At 43.8% G+C, this 24,169-nt stretch overlaps 1 protein-coding gene across 2 annotated transcripts; it reads left to right on the forward strand.

The window, feature by feature from the left end:
• Positions 1 to 3,009: 3,009 nt before the first annotated feature.
• Positions 3,010 to 21,329, forward strand: UBE2V1 (ubiquitin conjugating enzyme E2 V1). Of its 2 annotated transcripts, none has more exons than XM_054081155.1 (4): positions 3,010 to 3,118; positions 14,806 to 14,954; positions 18,283 to 18,408; positions 18,801 to 21,329. In XM_054081155.1, the coding sequence occupies exons 1-4, from the start codon at positions 3,097 to 3,099 to the stop codon at positions 18,945 to 18,947; spliced, it is 444 nt and encodes a 147-aa protein (XP_053937130.1). In that variant the 5' UTR covers positions 3,010 to 3,096; the 3' UTR covers positions 18,948 to 21,329. The 2 variants fall into 2 exon arrangements, with proteins under 2 accessions (XP_053937130.1, XP_053937131.1); XM_054081156.1 differs by having other exon boundaries at positions 3,027 to 3,112.
• The last annotated feature ends 2,840 nt before the right edge of the window (positions 21,330 to 24,169 follow it).

The raw sequence follows: 24,169 nt of genomic DNA on the forward strand, positions 1-24,169 counted from the left end.
TCTGTGTAGGTTTGACAGGAAATAATATGAGGATGAGATGAGGATGCAAACTAACGTGCCCAGAGCAAAGAATGCTTCTCCTTCCTTATCTTCCCTTTCAGTGTGACTGTCCTCCAGTTTTAGATGTGTAGGAATGCTTAGGAAACAACATTTATTGCTGTGAGTACAAAGAACTGCAGCAGTTATTTCTGGCATCTTGACAAAATTAAAATTCATGCCTGCTTGTACCTTGAGAACCCTATAATCCATATTTGAACAGATTTGTAGGCCTTGGTTGTCTGTGCCTCCAGCCCTCAGCCCTTTCCTTCCCCTCTCCCTCAAGCCCGGTTTGAGTTAAGTAAGCTGGTAAAGCATAGTGCAGAACTAGGGTGGATGCTCAGGACTCCTGTGGTCGTGGCTTTAAAGCACAAAGTCCTTTGAGAGCTCATCTTTTACTGCAAATTTAAATGCCAGGTGAACAGCAGTGGTGCAGTATATATAACAAATGGATCTGAAGCACATAATTTATTGGAATTTGTACTTCAAGAGTGCTGTTAAAAGCAATGGCTGTGGCCCAAACTTCTCTCAGCCACTTGATGCATGATCTTACTGGAAACAAATCTGAGCTACTAATACTGTTGGCTGATGGGACTATCTATCTGTTAATCTTGCTTAATTATGAGAAACTGGGACAGCAGTTAATCTCTGGATACTGTTTTACACGCTGATGCTGTGCTAAACTCCTGAGGCAGCTCTTGCTTGGAGTGACTCAACACAGCCGTCTTGCCTGGCATCTCCCAGGGTTCCATAATCACGTGGCTGTTTCTAAGGCAGTGGTGAGGGGCATGGCCTGTGAGCAAGTTCTGGGTTTGTAATCCTTAAGATTAAACTCCTTGCTGTGAGTTGAGGTGTATTTTAAAGCTTCCTACTCCTTGGAGGAGGGCTAATGTGAGTGGGATAGTTCTTCGATCTTCAGTTGGTTTTTGGAAACTGTTCCATCCGCTTAAAGTAGTAGATGCTTCCATAAAATCAACATGGCAATTCTGGAGAAAAGGCTACGTGGATCCTTCTTAACAGATGTAAATCTGGCTTAAGACAAATTTGTCTTAAGTTGATTAGGAAGAGATTAGAGCTAAAGTACAATAAGGCATGCCTTTTAAACTCCACAGAGAAGGCCTGCATTTCAGTTTAACTTGATGCTTTTGAAAGCTGTTTGATTTCAGTCTCTCGCCTCCACCAGAAAGATGGGGCAATCTGCTTCAGGAGAAGGTCTTTCAGCATTCAGCTTCTGCCAAGTCTATAGTTGCCCTCCAACGAGCTGTCTGCCTGTGCTCCTGCAAGGACCAAAATTACATTCACAGAAGTATGTCTTCCTGGCATGTTTTTGTTCTGCACTATTAAAAAAACAACCAGACAAATACACCCTCTCCCCCCAAAAAAAAAACAAACTCAAGAACTGGTTTGACCCCCAGCACAAGGCAGCAGGGCCAGTATCAGCAGACTTGCCTATATGAAATAAGGACAAAACAGGAACTTTTCCCTCAAGTGCAGCATCTGCCTGTCTGTAGTCCTGAAACTTGGCTAGCAGGGGGCTGAAAGATGTGGAAAGGGAGATCTGGTTGGGAGGGGTTTAACCCAGTCTCCCGCCTTGCCCCACAAAGCCATGGACTATCCTGCTGGAGCAAGGGGAGCTGCTTGTGATCAAACGGGGTTATCCTGCTATGCTCCGGCATGACAGCACTTGGGGTTCTCCTGCAGGAGGGCTCCCATCTCCGGGCCAGGCTTGCTGAGCTCCCATGCCACCTAGCTGCTCTTTGGTTTTATCTGCCCCTATCGCTGCTCTCAGTCACAGCTGAACTACATAAGATAAAATCCAACCGGCAGCACCAGCATTGCTATTTTAAGGTAGCTTCAAAGAAAAATTGATAGAACTGGTACTTTCAGTCTAGTTGCTGCTAAAAGTTGAGTATGTTTAAGTTGACTTAACTGAGATAATGACTTAAAATGCGATGACTCTCCAGAACACTTTGCTTTGTAACTGTTTATGCAAATTTTGATATAATGTCTTGAGGCATGTTTTTTGGAATATGTGTTGCAAGACAATGCAGAATTCATTTCCCTATTATTTTTGCCCCCTTTCTTACTGCTGTATTAACTGGAGAGGGATAAGGAAATATGCACCTCTCCAGTTCATACCCATTGCCCCTCGTCCTATCCCCACAAGCCTTTATGAACAGCCCTTCCCCAGCTTTCTCGCAGCCCCTTCAGGTACTGGAAGGATGCTATAAGGTCTCCTCAGAGCCTTCTCTTCTCCAGGCTGAACTCCCTCAGCGTGTCACGGAACGGGAGGTTCTCCAACCCTCTCATCACCTTTGTAGCCTCCTCTGGACCCGCTCCAACAGTTGTAGAGAGCAATAAGGTCTCCCCTCAGCCTCCTCTTCTCCAGGCTAAACACCCCCAGGGCCCTCAGCCGCTCCCCTTGTTCTCCAGCCCCTTCCTCGGCCTCGTTGCTCCTCTCTGGACGCTCCAGAGCCTCAACACCCTTCTTGTAGCGAGGGGCCAGAACTGAGCCCGGGATTCGAGGTGCGGCCTCCCCAGTGCCGAGCTCGGGGGCGGACTCCCCTCCCTGGCCCTGCTGGACCCGCCGTGTCTGATCCAAGCCAAGATGCCATTGGCCTTCTGCTGGACCGGGGTCAGCCACTGCCAATCCACACCCCCAGGCCCTTCTCCTCCGGGCAGCTTCCCAGCCGCTCCTCCCCTGGTCTGAAGCTGCACAGGGTCGTTGTGCCCCAAGTGCAGGACCCGGTGTTTGGCCTTGTTAAACCTCCTGCCGTTGGTCTCAGCCCATCGGCCCAGCCTGTCCAGATCCCTTTGGAGCCTCCCTGCCCTCCAGCAGATCCACGCTTCCTCCCAGCTCAGTGCCGCCTGCATACTCCTCCCTCCGCCCGCCCGCGCCGCTCCCGCCGGCCTCATCCCCCCTTGTCGCGCCCGCCCGCGCCGCTCCCGCCGGCCTCATCCCCCCCCTCTTGTCGCGCCCGCCCGCGCCGCTCCCGCCGGCCGCAGCTCGCGCGTGGCGGTGACGCGGCGGGGGGCGGTGCTCGGCGGCAGCGGCGCAAGATGGCGGCCACCACGGGTGCGGGTGAGCGGGCGGCGGGGCCGGGCCGGGCCGCTCCTTGGCCGCGGGGCTGTGACGGCCCGGCCGGGCGGCCGGGGGGCGCGGGGAGGGGGCGGCGGCGGCGGGGCCGGACCCGGGGGAGCGCCCCGGGGGCGGCAGGAGGGCCCGGGGCCTGGCGGCGGGAGCGGCCCCGGCGGGGCGAGGCCGGGACCCTGCCTGCAGCCGGCGGGCCCGGAGCTGCGGGGAGAGGCGTCTCCTCCCTCCCTGGGGGGCGAGCGGGAATCAGCGGGGTCAGAACCCATCGAACCGCCCTGTTCCACCAGAGGGGTGCAGCTCATAGAGTCATAGGATAGTCTGCGTTGGAAGGGACCTTAAAGCCCATCCAGTTCCACCCGCTGCCACGGGCAGGGACACCTCCCCCTGGCTCAGGCTGCCCAAAGCCCATCCAACCTGGCCTGGAACACCTCCAGGGATGGGGCAGCCACAGCTTCCCTGGGAAACCTGGGCCAGGGCCTCACCACTCACATAGTGAAGAAATTCCTCCTTATGTCCAGTCTAAATCTGCCCCTCTCCAGTTTGTACTCACTCTCCCTCGTCCTATCGCTCCAAGCTTTTGTGAACAGCCCCTCCCCAGCTTTCTTGTAGCCCCTCCAGGTACTGGAAGGTCGCTATAAGGTCTCCTCTGAGCCTTCTGTTCTCCAGGCTGAAAAACCCCAACTCTCCCAGCCTGTCCTGGTACGGGAGGTGCTCCAGCCCTTGGATCATCCTTGTAGCCTCCTCTGGACCTGTTCCAACAGCTCTGTCTCCTTTTTATATTCTTCTCTCTCCTTATATTCTTCTCCCTCATGCTTCAAGAAGTCCCTGTGGCTTTTTCCCCTATAAAATTCCTCCCTGCCTGCTTTGAGTTGTTACTTTGAGTCATAAAGCAAATCCTGCTTTTGCATTTATCGTTTGAGCATTGAGCAAAAATATTGCAACTGGATGTTTGTTTCTCTACTGACAGATTGAACAAATGAATGCCACTTCTGCATAGCCAGCTTTGTTTTCCTGCCTTCATAAGTCCATTTAGGGGTTCAGATGTGCCACTGCCACACTTGTTTTCATATTGCTTCCTTCAACGTTTCAATATGAGATCAGCAGAAGGCTGCTTTTGAAGGGACAACAAAACTATTTTGGGATTCTTTCTATACAGATAGGCCTCTATTGATGGCTGCTTTCAAATTTCAAGAATAACCGCCACAATGCAGATAATTCATAGTAATCAAGTTTATGAAACCACTTTTAAAACACAGTGGATGCTGTCCTGAGAATTCTGTTTTACAGATCTGTGTTTGAACGCATGTGATTGTGTGGTGTCGGCCCACTTGATTAAAGTACACAAAAAATGTGGTGGAGCCTTCTTCTCCCTCTTATGTGACTTTATTCTGGCTACCATACTTTGTCAATAATCCTTTCAAGCTGCTGACTTTCCATTTTGTATTTGGCTGGAAGAACAAGGCAAATATTTTCCTTTTTATGCTGGTGCAACTTGGTGACTTAATTGTCTGGGTGGTCATGGAGGGCTGTGTGTGGAAAGGGACTTGGACTGTGGTGGTAAAGTCCAAAGTGAGTCCTGCTGCACAGCTTTGCTTTTGCAGCAGTCTTTGTGATAAGCTGTCATTAACTGTCATCTGCTGGCCACATTGGGATTGTCTTTGGGACTGCTTCCTGTTGTTTCATGGATTTCTGAAGGCTGGCTGATGTCTTCACTGCTGGAATCGTGAGGCAATATGGAGCCAGGTATAGTAAGAGCCTCGGTTCTTGTGTCTGCAGTGTGGGCATCTGCAGGCACTGCACTTCAGCTGCTGGCGAGATCCTCTGTGTTTAGCTGCTTCTGAGGGAAGAAGAGGAAAATCAATGTGTGACTTATAAAGCTGTATTGCAGTAACACTAAACTTTTGCAGTAAGCCCTAAATTCAGTATGGGAGAACCTTCAGGCACAGACCAGCAGCTTACATTTTGACAGGAACCTTAGAGCTTTGCCCAGCTGTATATCGTAGGCTGCCCTACCAGAAATGGTCTGCCTTTTCTTGTTGCCTTTGCAAAGGGTGGCCATTGTCCTCTTCTGATAGGGAGTAACATCATATCCAGTTACTGACAGTAGTGGTGGCACTGCAATGCAGTTTGTGTGGTTCCTTGACACTGCACTGAAGGCGTTGCCTAGCACACACAAATAGAGCCTGGAAGGGACACCTTCTTGTTCTCCACCACTGATTGATGTGCTCTGGGGCTTCAGGCAATTACCTTAGTAGTAGTATCTTTACTCATTTGTAAAACATTTTGCTACTTCTTGGTTCATGGACTGTTAATGTATTTATATTTGTTTATAAAACACTTGAATGCATTTGATGTCCAGACTTATAGTTATTCATCAAAGGAGCTTAAACAGGCTGAGGATGAAAAATACTGAGCCTGTCTTTAAAAGCAGCTACTGACCCAGAGGAAGAAATGGTAGAAAATGTCCCTGTAACTTAAAAATGTCATGGGACTGATCCTGGGAATAAGGCAGGTAAGCCTTATAGTTGTGTATATTAAATTAGTAGACATAATTAACAGGAGGGAGACCTTACCTGGAAGAAATGTTACAATGCAAGGTCCACCAGTATCACTTATGTAGAGGAGAATTCTGTGTTGCTGGTAATGTGGGTTTTCCACACACAGAGTTAATATACAGATATAAAGATAGGGTTGACTTTAGTCATTCTAATAAGGCTCCTAGTAGTAGGAAACTACAAACACCCAAACTGTAGGTGTGTGTCTGTCCATCCTTCAGACAAGTGCCATGCAGGAATACTTGGCTGGCTCAGGCCCCAGAGCCAAGACGTCAAGGGTTCCTTAGACACTAGCGTACTTCATGATCCCATGGGGAAGGTGGGCTGTGTAGAGCCTGTGTTGCAGCTGGACTACAGGAGCTAGCCCCATGTTGCTCTCCTGCAAACTCTGGTATTATAATGTGTCCAAACCTGACCATGTTGGCCTATGGAATCCTATTTTTTATCCTGGGAAAAGTTTAATGACCTCATTTAAGCCAGTTTTCTCTTGTAAGTCTGTCTAGCGTGTCTGTGGCAGGGCTGTGGTAGATGTTGCATTTACCAACAGCCTGAAAGAACTGAGTAGTAAAATGATTTGCCTAGATTTAAGTTATTCAGAGTCAGAGGAATGTGAAGAACTCCAGAAGGACAATTCATTAGGTGAATGGGCATGATAGTGCTGATGTATGTGGCTTAATATTGCTAACAGAGAACAGCACAGATTGGTTTTGTACAGTATATGAAAAATATATATTTGTAATCGTTGGGGACCCATAACATCCCTATAAACTTGCATTATGCTTGTGAAAAGCAAGTAAAATGTTACACTGCAGAAGAAATGGTGTGGTGAAGGATATAGAAGGTGTACCTTGCCTGTGCAAATGGATGGTGATGTCTCCTTTGGAGTGCACTGCATACAATAGCCATTGTTATCTCAAAATAAATATTGCCAGCTACCAAGTCCTTGCTAAGTCTGTAAGTAAAATACTTAATGGTAGGGGAAAAGTAATTCAAGAGAAACTGGGAAGGTAAAAATAAGATGGGCTATAAGCACGTTAAATAGCAAGTGCTAAAGGAGCTGATTGCAGAACATCTTTGTGTTTTGTGTTGGAAGGCTGCAGTAGATTAAATGAAAAGGTAAATAGTTCAAAATTCTTAGAAGAAGATAGTTGAATCTTCTCATGTATAGTGATAAATTACATTATGTATTTGGAACATGTCGAGAACTTAAAATGATCCATTAGAGTATTAAATGTGTAAGTAAGAAAGGATCATAGATGTAATACTGACAGCTTTTGTAAGGTGGGTGAGGGTTGGGATTTTCAGATTGTTAGGGTGGTTGTAGCTGTCACAAGTCAAGATAAAGTTATCTGTTCCCACCTCCTGATCAGTTTGTGCCCTTTCCTCCCAAGTCTGTCCAGGACCTGGCCTGGAAGCAAAGCTAGAGTGGTGTGCACCCTGCCTCTGCCACTCCCTGCCTCTGCGTGTCAGCTCTGCTGGTAAATTGGAGTCCGGTTCTGAACAGGGAGCTTCGCCTCAGCCTGCCAGGGTGATGTCTTGCTCTTCAAAGCTTATCTTAAAATCAGTGAACCTAGTTGTGCATTCACCTTCTAGTGGGTGGTGTGAATTTTAGAAAACCAAGCAATCGATACTTTGTGGGTGGAAGAGGCAAGAGGGCTGGAGAGGAGCACTTGGCTCTCAGTCAGTAACAACCGTTTCTTTTCACAATGCAGAGAGGAAATGGTGGGTTTTTCCCTGGTGAGATTTAGTGTAAAGATTCTGTCCAGGATGCTGGTTCAGGGTGACTTACTTTCTAAAGTAACTTCTAGCTGAGCTGGTGATATTTTGCTTTTCAGCTGTGATACAGGCCGCAGAATGCATCTGATTTTAACTCTTCTACTGCTGGAAGTGTTTAATTGGCTTCAGACTTCAATGATACTGCTGGTCTTCCTCAGACAGATGCTTTAAAGTGATCTCTTTCCAAGTAGCATGCTTGAAGTACTGAAAGACAGAACCAGTGCGCTAGCTTACACAGAGAACACTTCGTATTGTTTCAAGTGCTCAGGAAGTTATTTTGGACCTGCAAAATATCTTCGTACTTGTCTGCATTATCAGAGTGGAAATAATGATTATAAAGATGATGCAAGAAATCTAAAGTTCCTGTGTCCTGGAAGTTTTTGTGGCAGTTGCTGAAAGCCTTTTATTCAGTTTTAAATATTCCACCACTTCAGAAGCTTTTTTATACTGTTGTGGCAAGGAATGATTTACTTATTTTTACTATCGCAATGCTGCAAGGGTAAGCTATTAAATTTTCAGTAGTTGCAATCTCTGCAAAGAGATCAGAAATATACTGGAAAAGAGGTAATTAAAGCTGACTGTCAAATACACAAAACCGAGCAACAGAAGAAGCTTTAACATACTGAGCAACGGAGGTGTTTAGAGCTATTGGATTTCAGTTCGCTTGAGTTACTGTAAATCATGAACTGGTACAGAAAGCAGGGTTAAAATTGACCTAAAAGGCCAGTTTGATAAGTTACTATTATCAGTGAAGATGTTAAGAAACCTTCAGCAAAAAGGCTTTTCCTCTTTTTAGAGCCCCTGAGAGTGATGTGCATTTTCTGCGTGCTTTGCTGAGGTGTTCTCTGCAGTATGTTTGTGCTTTAATCCTGCAGATGAATGCTTTAAATTTGATGTCACTTTAGGAAGGAAAGAGAATTATCTTCTTGCAGGTTTTGTGAGAGGTGCATGTTTTGTCCTGCTGACACTGATGAAAAAGATTCAAGAAGAGAAGCTGCTCTCAAAGCTGTATTGTCCACTGTATTTCACTGGTTTCATTGTGCTGTTTTCAACTTGATAACGTTTCTGAATTTGGAATTGCTTCCACTATATAAACTGGGAAAATTAAAAGATTATAAAGTATAGTCTGACAGAAAGTGTTGGTTTTAACTTGTTAAAACAGTCTTTGTATTTCACTTGAATGTAAATTTAAGATGAGAAAAATTTCAGACTGGTAAGATCGCTTTTACAACCATCTGTGTTAGTTCAGCTGTGTGTCTGTGCATCTTTATTAGTGTTGTGATATAAAGTGAACCGGAGAGTGCTTTAAGGTCTTTGAAAGTCCAAGTTGGTGTTTAACTGACTTCTGGGAATAATTGTCTTCTTCTCTAGTGTGAAACTTCCCTTAGCGAGATTCTGACCAGCCACAGTCGAACTCCTTTTGTCCTTATTTCAGCCTGCTGCCCCTCAGTCTTGCAGGTCCTCACTTAATTGACTACGGGGTTGTGAGGTGCCAGGGTAGCGAGGGCTCATTGCTACTGGCCCACCCGGCAGTCCTGCTGCTAGGTGAAAGTTTTGACAAGGAAAACAGAAGGTCCTGATTCTTTTGTAAGGCTGAAGAGGATGTCAAAACCTAGCAGCATCTTAAATGAGGCTTTAAACTCTGTGAAGTACACGTCCCAACTTTCTGGAAAGCTCAGGCTATGGTTTAGTTTTGTTCTCTAGTTTACCATAAAAATATTTTTTGAACTTTTTGTAACTGGTGAATTGGTGTCCAGGGCTGAGGCTTCACAGGGCACGTTTACTGAAAGGTGAACTTTTAGAAATACTATGCAAACCTCTGTCGATGGAGATCTTACTTTGTTAGTACAGTTATAATTCTGCTTTCATTGGTTTGCTGTTGTGATTAATGGTAAATATCTCCTTTTGCTGTGAAACGTTTTTTCAGTTCCGTTTCTGGGAGTAGTTCTGTGCAGTCATGCAAGCTGCAAGTGAAGCAATTATCTAGATACAATTGTATTTTTGTATCAAATGAAATTGCTGATTGAGAGGCTTCTTGAACCTCAGCAAAGGCTAGATTAAAATGCACAACTGAAAGTAATTTTGACAACCTGATTACTTTTTAATTGCCTCTTACTTTATTTAGGTTTTCTTGTGCTAAAAGAAGGACCCTTAGAAAAACAGGTTTGTTTAGTTATTGCCTTGAAAGTCTCTATTACTGCACAAGAAAGATTATGCAAGGTTTTTATTGGGGGGTGGGAGGACAACATGCTGTTGACTCATGGTTGTGTGAGCTGGCGCAGGGCAGCTCCCAACTCTGGATCTGCCATGGTTTAGCCATGGAAGTTATTTGGCAAATAGTGCTTGTGCCTCAAACAGATGAGATTACTTTCTAGGAATCCTGATGGGTGGCAGACACGATGATGATGATGTGTTTGTGTACGACCACAAATGATAAAGCTTGTGTGGTTTCTGAGGTTTGGGTCCCAGCAGGATGTGGTAGCTGACCATGGGTGCTCCAGGCCATTGCGAATGAAGAGGAGACAGGGTTGGCTTAATGGCTTTGTGCATCTTTCCAGGCTGACCAGAATGGTGCATCTGGTCTTTTATTCTGTCTTGCTTATGGGCAGGTTATTTAAAATGATGTAAAGTATGTATGATCATATGGCCACATAGATACTTGTGTGTGTATTTTTCTCCTTGTCAAATCTCCTGAGAACTAGTCAGGAAGGGAGCTGAATTAGCATCTTTGATGTGACTCTGAACTTGCATTTTGTAGTGGCTAAGGTGCTGGTCTTCCATGTTGTGCCTTGAGCTCTAGCATAGGGATAAAACATTTTCAGAAGGCAGTGATGGTGTCGGACAGGGTAGTTTCTTGTGAAGTGACCAACCATTCCCCATGAAAATTTTATTTCCTGTGAAATAAAGTTCCATGAGAACTCAAGTAGATGCTCTTCACTTTTTCCACTTCCCTTTGCCACTGATGCTCCTGTAGTGCTCACAAGTGAGCAGTTGATGTGGAATTAATGATCTTTTACTTTAACTTTTTCCATGTGATAGCAGCCAGCACATGGTATAGCTAGCTAGGTCTCTGTAGACCTCTGACTTGTAGGAGAATTCATGCTGAATCAGAGCAGATGTATCTGGAGAGAGCTCAGAAATAAAGTTGCCTTCTCTTCCTGTCAGATGGTAAAGTCAAGTGTAGCTCTGGTTAGCAAATGTCAGCATTTGGGCCCCTCACCACAAGAAGGATGTTGAGGCTCTGGAGCGTGTCCAGAGAAGAGCAACAAAGCTGGTGAGGGGGCTGGAGAACAAGTCTTATGAGGAGCGGCTGAGAGAGCTGGGGTTGTTTAGCCTTGAGAAGAGGAGGCTGAGGGGAGACCTTATTACTCTCTACAACTACCTGAAAGGAGGTTGTGGAGAGGAGGGAGCTGGCCTCTTCTCCCAAGTGACAGGGGACAGGACAAGAGGGAATGGCCTGAAGCTCCGTCAGGGGAGGTTCAGGTTGGATATCAGAAAAAAATTCTTCACAGTAAGAGTCATTGGGTACTGGAACAGGCTGCCCAGGGAGGTGGTCGAGTCGCCTTCCCTGGAGGTGTTTAAGGAACGGGTGGATGAAGTACTTAGGGACATGGTTTAGGGAGTGTTAGGAACGGTTGGACTCGATGATCCAATGGGTCCTTTCCAACCTTGTGTGATTCTGTGATTCTGTGATTCTGTGATTAAGGCTGTTGTTCAGCCCTGATTGTGGCCTCCTCAAGTATATACATGATGATGTAGTTTTTAATTGCGTGATCATATAATTTTCTTCAGGCAGGATTCCTGCCTCACTCAGAGTGCATGATGTTCAGAGGAAGGGTACACAGGCAATATTTTTTATTTCCTTCTTTTGTGTATGGACTGCATCGTACCATAAAGCTGATTCCTCCTAGGTTATTTGGTTTGGTCTGAGTAAATACCAGTCAATTATCTTTGCACCACTGATAAATATGAAGTGGTATTGTCGAGTACTGAAGTAGAGAGACTGAGGTGACATTTGTTAAGCATCGTGACGACATGGTCCTGAAGAGGGGCTAGGTTTTGGCAACACATCGCATTCGAGGCAGATCTTCCTCTGGCTTCGGCTTATTGCTTCTGTGAGTGGGGAGAGTGGGTTCTAATAATAGCCACCAACGGTTTCCTTTGCAGCATCACCTGCATTGTTGAAGAGCTGCTGTGTCAGACTGAAGGGTGGAGTTCACCCTCCAGAAGGAGCTTTTCTTTTGTTCGTTCTTCGCTGGCTGTTTCTTTCCCTGGGCACAGCGGGCAGGGCTGAAGCCCAGGCAGCAGCTTCAGACATCACACAGCCGTGAGTCATTCCCCATCACTGGCTCTCCCGTGCATTTGCTGCAGTAAAAATAGTGAAATAGGTGTGTGTGCGTGTAAGTAAAGGTGGCACCTTGTCCTTCAACTCATACTCCATCTGTTTATCTTGTCCCCCAGCTCCCTTATGCCCTGTGTTGAAGCTAGGCTGCTCTCTTCTCAGCTTCCCCTGACTACAACAGGGAGAGCATTGGAAATGCAATTAAAAATGGGATGGCTCATCTGTCATGAGGCAGGTATGAAGTGCATACTTGAACCTTCATAGGCCCCAGGTACACAAGATACATGCTTGACACTTTTAAGACTTACTGGGAGGGAAAGCACTGGAGTTTTTCATTCAGGGGAAAGGACAGTATTCCCCAAGAGGTCCTGCTGCTGTCAAGAATCTGGGGCTTAGTTAATCTTATGGTGACGGCTTCACCAGCCTCAACTGACTCATTTCCTTTTGCAGCCAAAGATTTGTTTTACTCAGCAGCCATGGTAACAGCACGGTCTGGCTGGGAGTTGAAGATGTGTGTTTGGCATGGAGTTGTACTTGAGTCGTGCTCAGCAGCCTCCATACGTGTGGTTTGGTGTAGCCAGCACAGAGCTGGTGTCTCCTGACACCACTTTTCTGATTCTGGGTTTCTCTTCATACTGTTGCTACAGCTGTGTTATTGAATTGTGTTTCCCTAGAACGTTCTTGAACATGATTATGTTCAATGTGTATCAGGCTGGCCAAGAAAGTAATTCCTTCAGTACTTTGCTTTTTTGGGTATTTTTATGTTTGGTTTGTAATGAATGAAATTTGTGCAACTCTGATTCTGCAGCAGAATCATCACTGACGTTTAGTTTATACTTAAGAGGGATTCTAAAGCTACCAGAGTTACTTGATTCCAAGCACTGCTACATTTCACAATGCTTTAGACCCTCTGTATTTTCTGCATTGACAAGCAGCTACAGAGATGATTTTCAAAGCCCTTGCTCCTTTTCTGATGCCCTCAGAGTTTGGTGACCCAGCCATTCTGGAAGTGCTGGCTTCTGACCATAAAGTTTGCTTTATACGCTGAAAGTCACTTTTTACACTGAAAAGCTGATTTCCCATTCTCTTTCTGCTGTACTAAATAACTGACAGCAGAGAAAGGAATTAATTAATTATGTTTTCTGTTCTTATGTGCTGGTGAATATTTAATTTTGTACTGTTGGCGGAGGGGAAACTCTAAATCCCAAATCTAACCTCTGTGTATGTCAGGTGAAAATAATTTTATTAAATATATCCTGGCAGTAGTTCTGTTGCTGTTGGAGAGAGCTGTGCTTCGCACAGGTGCCTGGAAAGATGTCTGGGGTTGACACCAGGTGCCCATCAAAGCCGCTCTGCCACTCTAACTGGATAGGGGAGAGAAAAATTGCCAGAAAAGGTTCATGGGTTGAGATCAGGGCAGGAAGAGATCAGGGCATGGGCAAAACAGACTGGATGTGGGGAAAATTAATTCAATTTGTTAGCAATCAAATCAGAGTAGGGGGAATAAGAAAGTAGGGAGAATAAGAAAATAAAAACTAAATATGAGGACACCTTTCCCCCAACCCTTCTTCACAGGCTCAGCTTCACTCCTAATTTCTCTGCCTCCTCCCCATGAGCAGCGCAGTGGTATGGGGAATGGGGTTTGGAGGGGGGGAGGTTATACTTCATTGCACGTTGTCTCTGTCACTCTTTCCTCTTTGAGGGGAGGACTCCTCATGCTCTTCCCCTGCTCCAGCATGGGGTCCCTCGCACAGGAGAAGACAGTCCTCTACAAACCTCTCCAATGTGGGCCCAGCCCATGGGCTGCAGTTCTCCATGACCTGCTGCAGTGTGGATCCTTTCCATGGGGTGCACTCATTCAGGAAAAGGCTGCTCCAGCGTGACCCCCCCCATGGGGTTACAAGCCCCATGAGCAAACCTGCTCCAGCGCAGGCTCCTCTCTCCATAGTTACAGGCCCTGCAGGAACCTGCTCCAGTGAAGACTTCCCGCAGGGTCACAACCTTCTTCGGGCATCCACCTCCTCTGGTGTGAATTATTGTTATTCCAGAGGCACTGCCACTGCTGATAGGCTTGGCCTTGGCCAGCGGTGGGTCTGTCTTGGAGCTGGCTGGCATTGGCTCTGTCAGACACGAGGGAAGCTTCTAGCACCTTCTCACAGAAGCCACCCCCACCCCCCCGTTACAAAAACCTTGCCACACGGACCCAATACAAAGGAGATGTGGTGGCCTAGAATGCATTTATGTTTTGTGCTGACTGAGGTACAAGTACCTGGAAGAATGAGTCCCCTGTGGTTTGGGTTCAGGATCCTCCTTTGCCACAGACTTAGTGTATGACCTTGGATATGTCACCTAAGCTCTCCATGCCTTTGTTTTCCATTAAGGTAATGGGGATAAGAAGATTTTCTTGGTTTGCTGTGTGTTTTGACGGTGAATGTGCCAACAATTAAGAAATGCTGAAATTCCATGGTGGTGGAGGTCATAAGTACAAAAGATGCTATTGCTGCTGACAAAGCCCACTTAAATTAACTTCAGATTAACCTACTAATGTTATGAAAGAATTCTATTTGCTTTGACTCGTATTTTTAAAAGCTCCAAGTGAGTTGAGTGATGTCAAACCTCTCATGGTGTCATTTTATAGAATCTCCTAAACTGTTATACTATAAATCATGTAGACAAGCGCTAATTAGAGCTCCAGAATACTGTGTGTACCTCCGAATGGGTAGCGATTTCCTTTCATTTTACTGCCTGCTGTAATGTCTGACCTGTCAGCCTTCTCCCGTGTTCAATTGTGGATACCTTGATTTTGCTTATAAAATCCAAGCTATATACGGGGATATCTCTTCTGTACTGGTGAAATATTGTCAATCAAAAAATAGTCTTTTTTTGTTTTTGTTTTATCCAAAACGTTTTCTGTAGAATGACCAGAAGAATCACTGAAGTTACTCTGACTTTATTTCTTTACTGGATTTCTCAACTCAAAATATTTTTCTGATTTTTTTCAGGAGTAAAAGTTCCTCGTAATTTTCGTCTGTTAGAAGAACTTGAAGAAGGGCAGAAAGGGGTAGGCGACGGAACAGTTAGCTGGGGCCTTGAAGATGATGAAGACATGACACTTACAAGATGGACAGGAATGATTATTGGACCTCCAAGAGTAAGTATCCACTTAAATATTAAAATAATACTGTTACTTTTTCTTTTTCCTTCCTTTTTCTTCTAACCACTGAAGTATAAAGCAAACAAAACACAAATGAGTGGAAAAAAAACACTTTAGTAAGTGATTTATGTTTAAGGTTCAAGTCCCATATAATAATGGGTTTTATGTATCTATATGTCTTTTTGCTTATAATTTGGATATTTTTAGTGCCTTTCTCTGGTTGGTTCTCTTAGATGTTTGCTTTATATTTATAGATTCATTAAGACATAACTTTTGAGATTCCAGGATTTAGTATCCTGTACTCTTGAATACAGCAAGGTTTAAAATCCTCTGGCTAGTGAGCTGCAAGTAGAGCTAATGTACTGTTTTGTTCAGTACTGCTAGTCTTTCTACTGTTTCTTGCTGAGTTAATGGGTTGGGTTTTATTACAGCACTACTGACTTGCTCTTGTAGACTTTCAGCTAGCTTGGGAAACTCAAAATTCAAATGAATTTAGTTTCTTCTCTGAATGTTCTCTCCCAGAGTAGCTTCTTACCATGCTATTGGTCTTTGTGGTAGCCTTGTTGTGTTCTCTCGCTCTTCTCCGCTCAAACTCTGCTAAACTGTAGGTCTCCACACTGTTAGTGAACTTGAGGGCTGTGTGTTGTATATATGCATGTATTCCAAACCCAAAACTTGTCTGTTGTCTCCAGTATGTGTATCTCTGTTCCATTTCCTTAATATCCTTACCATGAGGTGCAAGTAGCCGATTCTCCTTCCTACCACAGTAGGTGTTGTCTTCTACATCTGGCCTCAGTACCACTTCTTAGTAATTCCAGTGTTCTCAATCTGTTATATGGAAATCTTTACAGACCTTCAGTTGTGCTGCTGCCCTATGTGTTTCTGTTCTTTCAGTTGCCTTTTCTGACATACGATGAGGTTGTACAAGAATTAATATTATAAAGGCATTACACATGCAGTATTTTCTGTCACATCCAGAAGTGTTTACTCTTTGTCTGCCATTGCTAACATCTCCCCAGTTCTCATAATTTCTTTTATGACGTGCCCAAATAATTTTCTAGACAGCATTTGATTTTAGAACATTAGGAGAGTGTTAATGAGCAGGCATTAAGACTGTGAAGAAAGCTCCCTGTGTGCATATGCTTTTTGGAAAATCTAAGCAACCTTGAAATCTAATTTAGCAAATTAAATAGAATCTGAAATGTGCAAACAGGGTGTGCTGACTTGTCAGCAGTGATAGAAATTTGTAGTTCATGTCGTACTGCTAACCAAGGCTGGAGGACCATTACAGAAGATGATTCAGCTGTGCCTCTTTTGTCTTTCTGACATGCTTATGAATATAGACTCTTTTCCAGAAGTGTCTTGACTTCTTTTGGGCTCATTGCTTGAAAGCTACAGGCTGTACTGAGAGAGATTCTGGGAATCTTCAGTCATTCTTGTTTGCTGAGTGACTTGTCCTGCTATTAGCACTGTTCAAACTCAGTTATATTATTACCATTTCTTTTCCTAATAGGATGTGGGAATGCTGGCTCTGGAAAAAAAAAATCCAATTTCCTTCTGGGTAGAAAGCAGTCACACTTGTAGCAGGTGGAAGAATCTTGTGTTGGGCATTCCAGAGGGAAAAATGAACCTTAGATAATGCTGCTGCTCCGAATGTCCCTGCTACCATACATGGAAGCATGCTGCTCCTTCCCAGATGATGTGTGGATGATTTTGCAGCCAGTGATTTGTCTTGTTTATATAAGCTGTTTCAAAACAGTGGCACTGTGAAAACTTCAGCTTTTTTGCACATATTTCATGTTGGCTATGGACATGTGCATGGTCAAGGCTGTCTGCCACCAGTCTTCATGTGGTGCTATTCTTTGCAAAGACCCTAAAAGCCTGCATGACCCTCTGAGTTGTTACTGCTCTGTGCACACAGAGCACTGAGGAGACTGACGGATGACTCCTTACCAAAAAACTTTGTGACAACATTCAGTTTGTCACCACCCTGGCTGCACATCTGAAAGGCTGCCTGGTCGAGGTGCCTGAGGAGTACCACTCCAGAGGTACCACTGCCAGCCAGCACTGGGCAGGTGCTGGTCCTGCCGTGGGGGGCTGCAGGCTGGGTCAAAGCCACTTCATTTTCACAGAGGAGAAACAGCTGAATCAGGAAGTCAGTTCTTATGCTTTTGGTAGTGTTTTGCATCAAAAAGTTCATTAATATTAAGGGAGATATTAAGGTATTCAGGTGCACAACAGGCATTTGAAAGGGATTGCATGGAGTTTTATATTGAGATGTTTTTATACATTGGGCAACTGTTCTTAAGGTCCTGGTGGAGCGGTTGTGCTCTGCAGGTGAGCAGGAGCTGCTGGTTTCTTCTGTGTTTCTGTGCTCACACATTTCTTTACTTTTTTGCGTGTGATCACTGCTTTGTGAGTTAAATGTTCTTTGCAATGTTGATGGCACAGGAAGTTGTGTCGGAAGGTCTAAATCTGGAGAGTTTGTCCATCTAAACTTCCCTATGATGCTCCTGTTCCTGTTGAATACTTCTGCTGGTTGTCTGTGTTGCCCAGCTTAGCTGGAGCTCTGTGCCAGGCTGCACCAAATCAGCACATCAAAATTAGTTATTCACAGGTGCAGAACAGCATTAATTATTTTTGTTTCTTTTAATTAATTTTAAATATTGGAGAATCAATGTAGCCTTGTTACCTTCATTTCCTTTCTATACGCTTTGATTGGTGAGTGTAAGAATTCGTGATGCACCTTTTCTCTGTTAGCTCTTAGGTATAGCGGAGTGTTACCGCAGTGGAGACAAAGTGATAGTGCTGTTTGGGATGGGGATGTACTTTGAAATGTGTTGAATCTTGGAGCGTTCATCTTTCTGAGAACTGGCACATTGCTTTATGACCAAAGAATAATTTTCAAGTGCAGTTCTAAGGGGAGGCTGACTTCAGAAAGTTGACTGAGCTAAAGCTGTGGCTTCAGTTTCAACGTAGTGTGACTGATTGGTAAGCTGATAAAACAAAGCTGCTTCATAAAGATTGGTTGAAAAGTAGGTATCTGAGCTGTATGGTGATTAAAACATCATTTCAGTTGATGAATGGGAAGCAACGCCCATTTCGTTCCTTGAATGAAAATATGATGCTTAAAAGACCAGTACAAGAAGTAACATTTCATACTCTGAATATTAGAAAGTGAACCCAAAACAGAGATAGCCAGCATAGGATGGAAGTGGCTGCCCTTATGTCTAGTAGTTTGCCTGTCACTAGAGTAACCACTGTTTGAAACAACTGCTTATTGAAATGCCTCATGTAATTGTTCCCCTCTTTCTTTTCCCCTCAGACAATTTATGAAAACAGAATATACAGCCTTAAAATAGAATGTGGGCCTAAGTATCCAGAAGCACCTCCATTTGTAAGATTTGTAACAAAAATTAATATGAATGGAGTAAATAGTTCTAATGGAGTGGTAAGTTTTTTGGTTTTATTCATTTTAATGTGGTTTTCATGTGCAGCTCCAAATTAATGCTTTATTTATACTTGGAACTTGCTTAACTGCCTGTTGCTTGCTGGTTCCACATCCATTGGGCAGAAGGAAAGGGGGGGAGAAGAGAAATATATGAGCCAAGAGTGTTCTGAAATCAATATGTGGCATTTACTTTTCCTGCCCTTTTGCAACTCACAAATAGTTGCATCATGTGGGGATTTATTATGCTTTGAGGAAACCACTTGCTTGCTTTTGCTTTCTTTGGTTTCTCCCACTCAGATTCATTACAGGATCTTTAGGTGGAGGGTGTGTGGGGGAGTTAAGTGTATCAAACATATCGATTCTGATAGGAATGGTCTTTTTGTCTGTTTTAGGTGGACCCCAGAGCCATATCAGTCCTAGCAAAATGGCAGAATTCTTATAGTATCAAAGTTGTTCTGCAAGAGCTTCGGCGTCTAATGATGTCTAAAGAAAATATGAAACTTCCTCAGCCACCTGAAGGACAATGTTACAGCAATTAATTAAAAAAAAAACCCATGCCCCCCTTATTCAATTTAAGCTGTCTTCATTTTCCACAGTAGTAAATTTTCTAGGTGCATCTTGTAGACCTCAAAATACTGGAAAGGAAGTTCCCCGTCAAAGGAAGTTTTTCTTGAGATACTGTAAATGATACTAATTTTTTTTTTTTCATTTGAAATATAAGTTGTGCTGTAACAAATAATCCTGTCGTGTAACCACTGTCCACATAGCTGAACTTCTGGTATCAGGAAAAGTCTATTTAAATTTATTACTGTCAAGACCAGTGTGGCACATCTAACTTAACTGTGAAAGCATACATCCCACAATCACCTTGCTGTGTGTCTGGCCTGTTTTGGTTTTTTTCTTTTTTCTGTCTTTTGCAATAGAGTCGAAGCTCAGGGCTATTTATTAGAGTAGACACAAAGGTTTTTGCTTCCAGTACTACACTGGGCTTTATGGACTACTAATGGGGATGTGTGCTAACCTCAGTCATCCCTCCCTTTGTGCTATCTCTAGTAAAGGCTGAATGTGACTGTGGTCATTTTTGGGGTTTTATTATTTTTTTTAAATGCCCTGATAATCTGGGGCAAGCTTTCCTTCTTCCCTTTGGCCAAGGCATAGATTGTATTTCTCTTCCTGGTCCCCCTCACCAGTGACGTGGGCTTTGGGTGAGGGATTCAGGGTTCTTTTAATCTCTTCCCTCTTCCCCTCTTTTTAGTGGGGGTGCTGCTTTCTTTTTGCCCCTCTTTGTGACTTTTCTCACCCCTGGCCACCAGGGGTAAGCCTTGGGGCAATAACTTGACCTGTTTCCTCCTGCTTATCATTTTGGTTTTGCAACAGTCTTCACCAGCCTGGGAAACAAGAGTATCTATTCTGCTCGCAAACTTGGGTTTTCCCTGTCCCTCCAGCACTGCTGCCACATCGCCAAGCTGGCCACGGCTGATGTTATTAGATAGGCTTTTGACATGGTGAAAAGAGCAGTAATTTACCAGGATTGCTGAAATCTTCTGCTGCCAAACTTTAATGGGGAAACTCAGTATGTTGAGACTCTGAACACACACACACTCCAGCTCTGATAGTTGTGTTTTGGTACTTTGGATTGACCCAAGAATGTTAACTAATGAAATGTTGCACTTATGTTTGGCTCTTCTAAAGATGTGATGAGTACAGAAAAATCAAATCAATATAGTAGATTTTATTAGAGTTCTGTCAGTCTTGGAAGAGAAATCTCTTCAGTGAAGATTTTGGGGGAAAGGTGCATACAGCAGATTAAGGACCTTAATTGGCTTTGCATCCTGGCAAATCACTGCCTTTTCTGGTTTACTGTTTTGGACCACTAACTGCTGACATGTGGATGCAAGCTTACATACAACCAACCTAGTGTGTCCTAAGTTTTATGACAAAGTTGGTGTTTGTGTAAAAAAAAGAAAAAAAGGAAAAAAAAGGAAAAAGTAAAAATAAACACATTTTAAAGCAGCAGCTATCAAGTCAATGAACAATTGATGTTTCCATTAACTCTTTTGAGGAAAATATTAGTTGTAAGGATTTAACATCCTCTGTAATTAAAGTTTAACATAACAGTATTCCATAAGCAGCCTTTTTATTGTATCAGACCATTGCCTGATTTTAATATAATAAAAAGTGTGCATTAATATTAGAAGGCTTTAATTGTATTTATGTTTAGAATTTTAATCCCTTATGGAATTCTTGATTTGTTGGAAGTATCTTCCTACAGATCGCATTTACCTAACAGTATGTAACCTGTGGTGAAAGGCAATTGTCTTTATCCAGCTGCTGCTGCTGTGCCAGGAGGCTCTTTAGTTTTAGTTTAAACCTCAGACTTGCTTAGGCTTGGCAGTTGGTAGTGTTACATGATTCTAAGGAACTGATGAAGGGAATTTGTAGATCCACGTGCTGTCTGAAGGTGCTCTGTCATTGCAGTGGCCTTTATGTGTGTCCTGAGGAAAGCAAATCCCCCTACAATTGCATGTTAACGCTGTCTGTCTAGTGCAAGGAGAATTTCACAACCTGAAATTTTACTTGTTTTCCCTCAAATAGTGAATTGTAAAAAGCCGACCTTCTCTCCAAATCTGGATCAAAACAGGGCTGTGAATTTTTGGCTTTTTTCAAGTGTAAAGCATCTCCACTTCAGAAGATTGCCAGAAGGTACTCATTTGCTTACTTCAGCATTGTGGTGAAACAAGGTTCTTCCTGGGTTAGGAATGAAAAAGGGAATGACCTTTTGTGAAACCTGCTGCTGGCTTCTAGCCTGGAACACTGCACAGTCCTTTGGTAGCTCGGAGGGTATCTATGAAGACAATGCAACTAATACTTTGTCAGCATTGTGTGTGTGTGTGTTTATTTAAAATAGCTTGATATCTAAAGATGTTAAATGGAAATCAGAACAATGCTTGGTCGTTACAGCGTGTTGCTTGATCATCTTTGTTTTTCAGAGCTGTATCAGAGTGCTCTTACCCTGTTCAGGAAGATACGATTGGTGCACATTTGGGGCCTCTCCCAGCCTTCATATTTTAAGTAATGGTTTTGAAATCTTGAAGCTATTTGCTTTGCTTTGCAAGTTGTTCAGGTTAGAGCATTCCACCCTGACCCGGGCTGTGCTGTGCCAGGAGCTGTGCTGGCAAGAGCCATGTGTTAACATTTGCCATATGAAGTAGGGGGATGCTTTAAAAATAAGGGTTTCGCTGTAATTTTTCTCACCTAGGAGTTGCGCTCTTTGAACACGTCAGTGCTCCGACGCACTGCAAGTAGGAGTGGGGTGGGAAAATAATGCTCTTAGGGTCAGCTGCCATAGAACCTATGTCTTATAGCTTTGTCAGTGTAGGCAACCTACAGACTACACCGTGGAAGAGACCGGTTATCACACAGCCTGGTTGCTTGTTTATACCTCAGAAATGAGGCAGGGAAACAACTATGTCTTACCTGTGTTTATTCTACCTCTGGCAGTGTAAAGGCAAAGTGTTTAGTTGATCCCTCAGTTTATGCCCTGAACCAGTGTCATAAGAGGAAGATGTGAACGGATAATAAAGTAAGTGGATTTACTGTAAAATAAATGCTTGTGCCACATGGACTGGACACTTCCAGTAAAAAAATCCTCACCTGCCAGTGATTTTAGTGGATGCAGAGCAAGCTTTTGACTCGACTAGTAGTACGAGGACGGTAGAGGGAGCCAGCAAGCTTTGCAAGGCTTGGGTCTGAGTAAGGTGCAAATGCTGCTCAGTGGGAATGTTAAATCCTCTTGTGGGAGCCACTTCTCATATTTATCCTGAATCAATTTCAATTTTAAAAGCCTGTTTATCGTTACTTTCTCACTGTACAGGCATTAACTTGCTGGAGGGAAAACTAGCACTGCAGTGAGATTTTAATTGTTAATAAAGACTAATTGTTGATTGCTTTGTTGTATTTAATCTCTGTGTGTGTATGTAGGGAGTATATATGTATACATATACGTATATATGTATATATGCCTTTTCTTTCACAATTTCTTGCAGTGCTTGGGATTTAAAATTTAAGTTTCTCCTGTCACTGGAGTAATAACTTCTAAGCCAAAAAGTGTCATCAGGTGCTCTGTGAGGCACCAGTGCTGCCCATGGTTCCTCCTGGAACCAGACAGTGACAAAGAACAGGAAAAGCAGCTGGAAGGTGCATCCGTGCCCATTGCTTTTGGGCAAACAGCCTGACTGAGGGACAGGCTGCTTGGAATGCTTTATCTTAGTGCCGCTTAGAGCTATGATACTGGAGCTGCCTGTGGCACTGCCAGGCAGATGCGATGTAGAGGAATGGTGTTAATTGATGCCAGCTTTAACAAGGCAAACCCAGCAGAGAGATGCTGTGGGGCATACTCTTACTCTGTTGCCAAATAACAGCCTTTTAGTGTCTTGCCAGAACTGCAGGAGCTGTTTGTGGCTTACCTTGCTGTTTGTGGGAGCTGGCTGTTAGTGTTTGAGGTCGATGCTTTACCTACAGGACAGTGTTTCCTACATCAAGAAACAGCACAGGGAATTCAATGTTTTTTTCAAGCTGGCATCAACTTACATTGAAACAAGGGAGTTCCAGTTCTGCACGTACCTGTAAATATGCATCTGCTTTAAGCTTTACCTATCTAGAGCTGAAAGAAGGTGAAGATAATTTGATAGTCATAATATCTAATTTTTATACGTATTAGTTTAAATTTATGAAACTTTTTCCGATGGCTTAGAGTTTTCTTAAGTCAGTGGAAATTGCCATATTGCATTAATCTTTGGCTAGGATGCTTTCCTAAAGCATGCTAACCTTGCTGTTGACGAAGATTCAGGTCCCTTAGTATCTTCTCATTCTCTCCGGTCTTGCTATAGCAGATTGCTGGAGAATGTGCTTAACTTCTAAGCCTCTGAAGAGCCCCAGCGAAGTAAAATTTAAGTTAGGCACATGCTTAAGTGCTTTGTTGGACCAGAGCCAGCATGTTCTGCCTCTGCTAGAAGAGACTTGTTTAGCCTTTATTGAGCCTCTTCTTCCTAGTCCTCCCTTCTTGGTGCTATGTCCTTGGTGCTTGTGCCTTTACGTTTTCCCCTGATGCTTATCACGTTTATTGTAACAGAAAAGCAAAGAGCAGAAAACTACATGGAAGATAAAGAGATAAGCTAGATTCTCATCATTTTATATCTGTCAAGCATCTTGTTGCCTTTTTCATCCTTATCTCCTTTTAAATAAAGCCTACAAAGGGTTTTCAGAAGTATGGGTCCTGTCCTAATTTTCTGCCTCTCAAGCCAGGTTGTTGGTGGCTTTGCCCTGACATGTTTAGAAAGCCCTGCGGTTCCTTGGTGGGTAGTAGGAGGGGAGAATAACGTCAAGTGGTCTGTCTAAAAGTCCCTTTCCCCTCTCTGTTGCTCAACATTTACTCTTTTATGTTGTATTATTTCATTAGCTCTCCACTCACCAAAGAATGTTTCAGGATAGCCAATGCTGAAGTTTCTTTTGGAAGAAGAACAAGCAGGAGTTTTGGAAAGAAAAGGGAAGCAAACTTTTGAGCCATCTTCATCAGACATGATAAGTCCCCTTTCCCTTCTACTCACTCTTTTTGTAAAGCTGCTGCAAAGCCCTGTGTTCATAGTTGGCCTGATAGTGGTCTTCAAATTTACAGAGAAGAGGATTTTTGTTTGCCTTATGGAGGCTTTCCGAGGCAGATACGTGCATATTTGTTGCCAATAAGTACAGGCGGAGGGAAGAT

Source organism: Cuculus canorus, chromosome 16, assembly GCF_017976375.1.
Source record: "Cuculus canorus isolate bCucCan1 chromosome 16, bCucCan1.pri, whole genome shotgun sequence".
Lineage (NCBI taxonomy): Eukaryota > Metazoa > Chordata > Aves > Cuculiformes > Cuculidae > Cuculus > Cuculus canorus.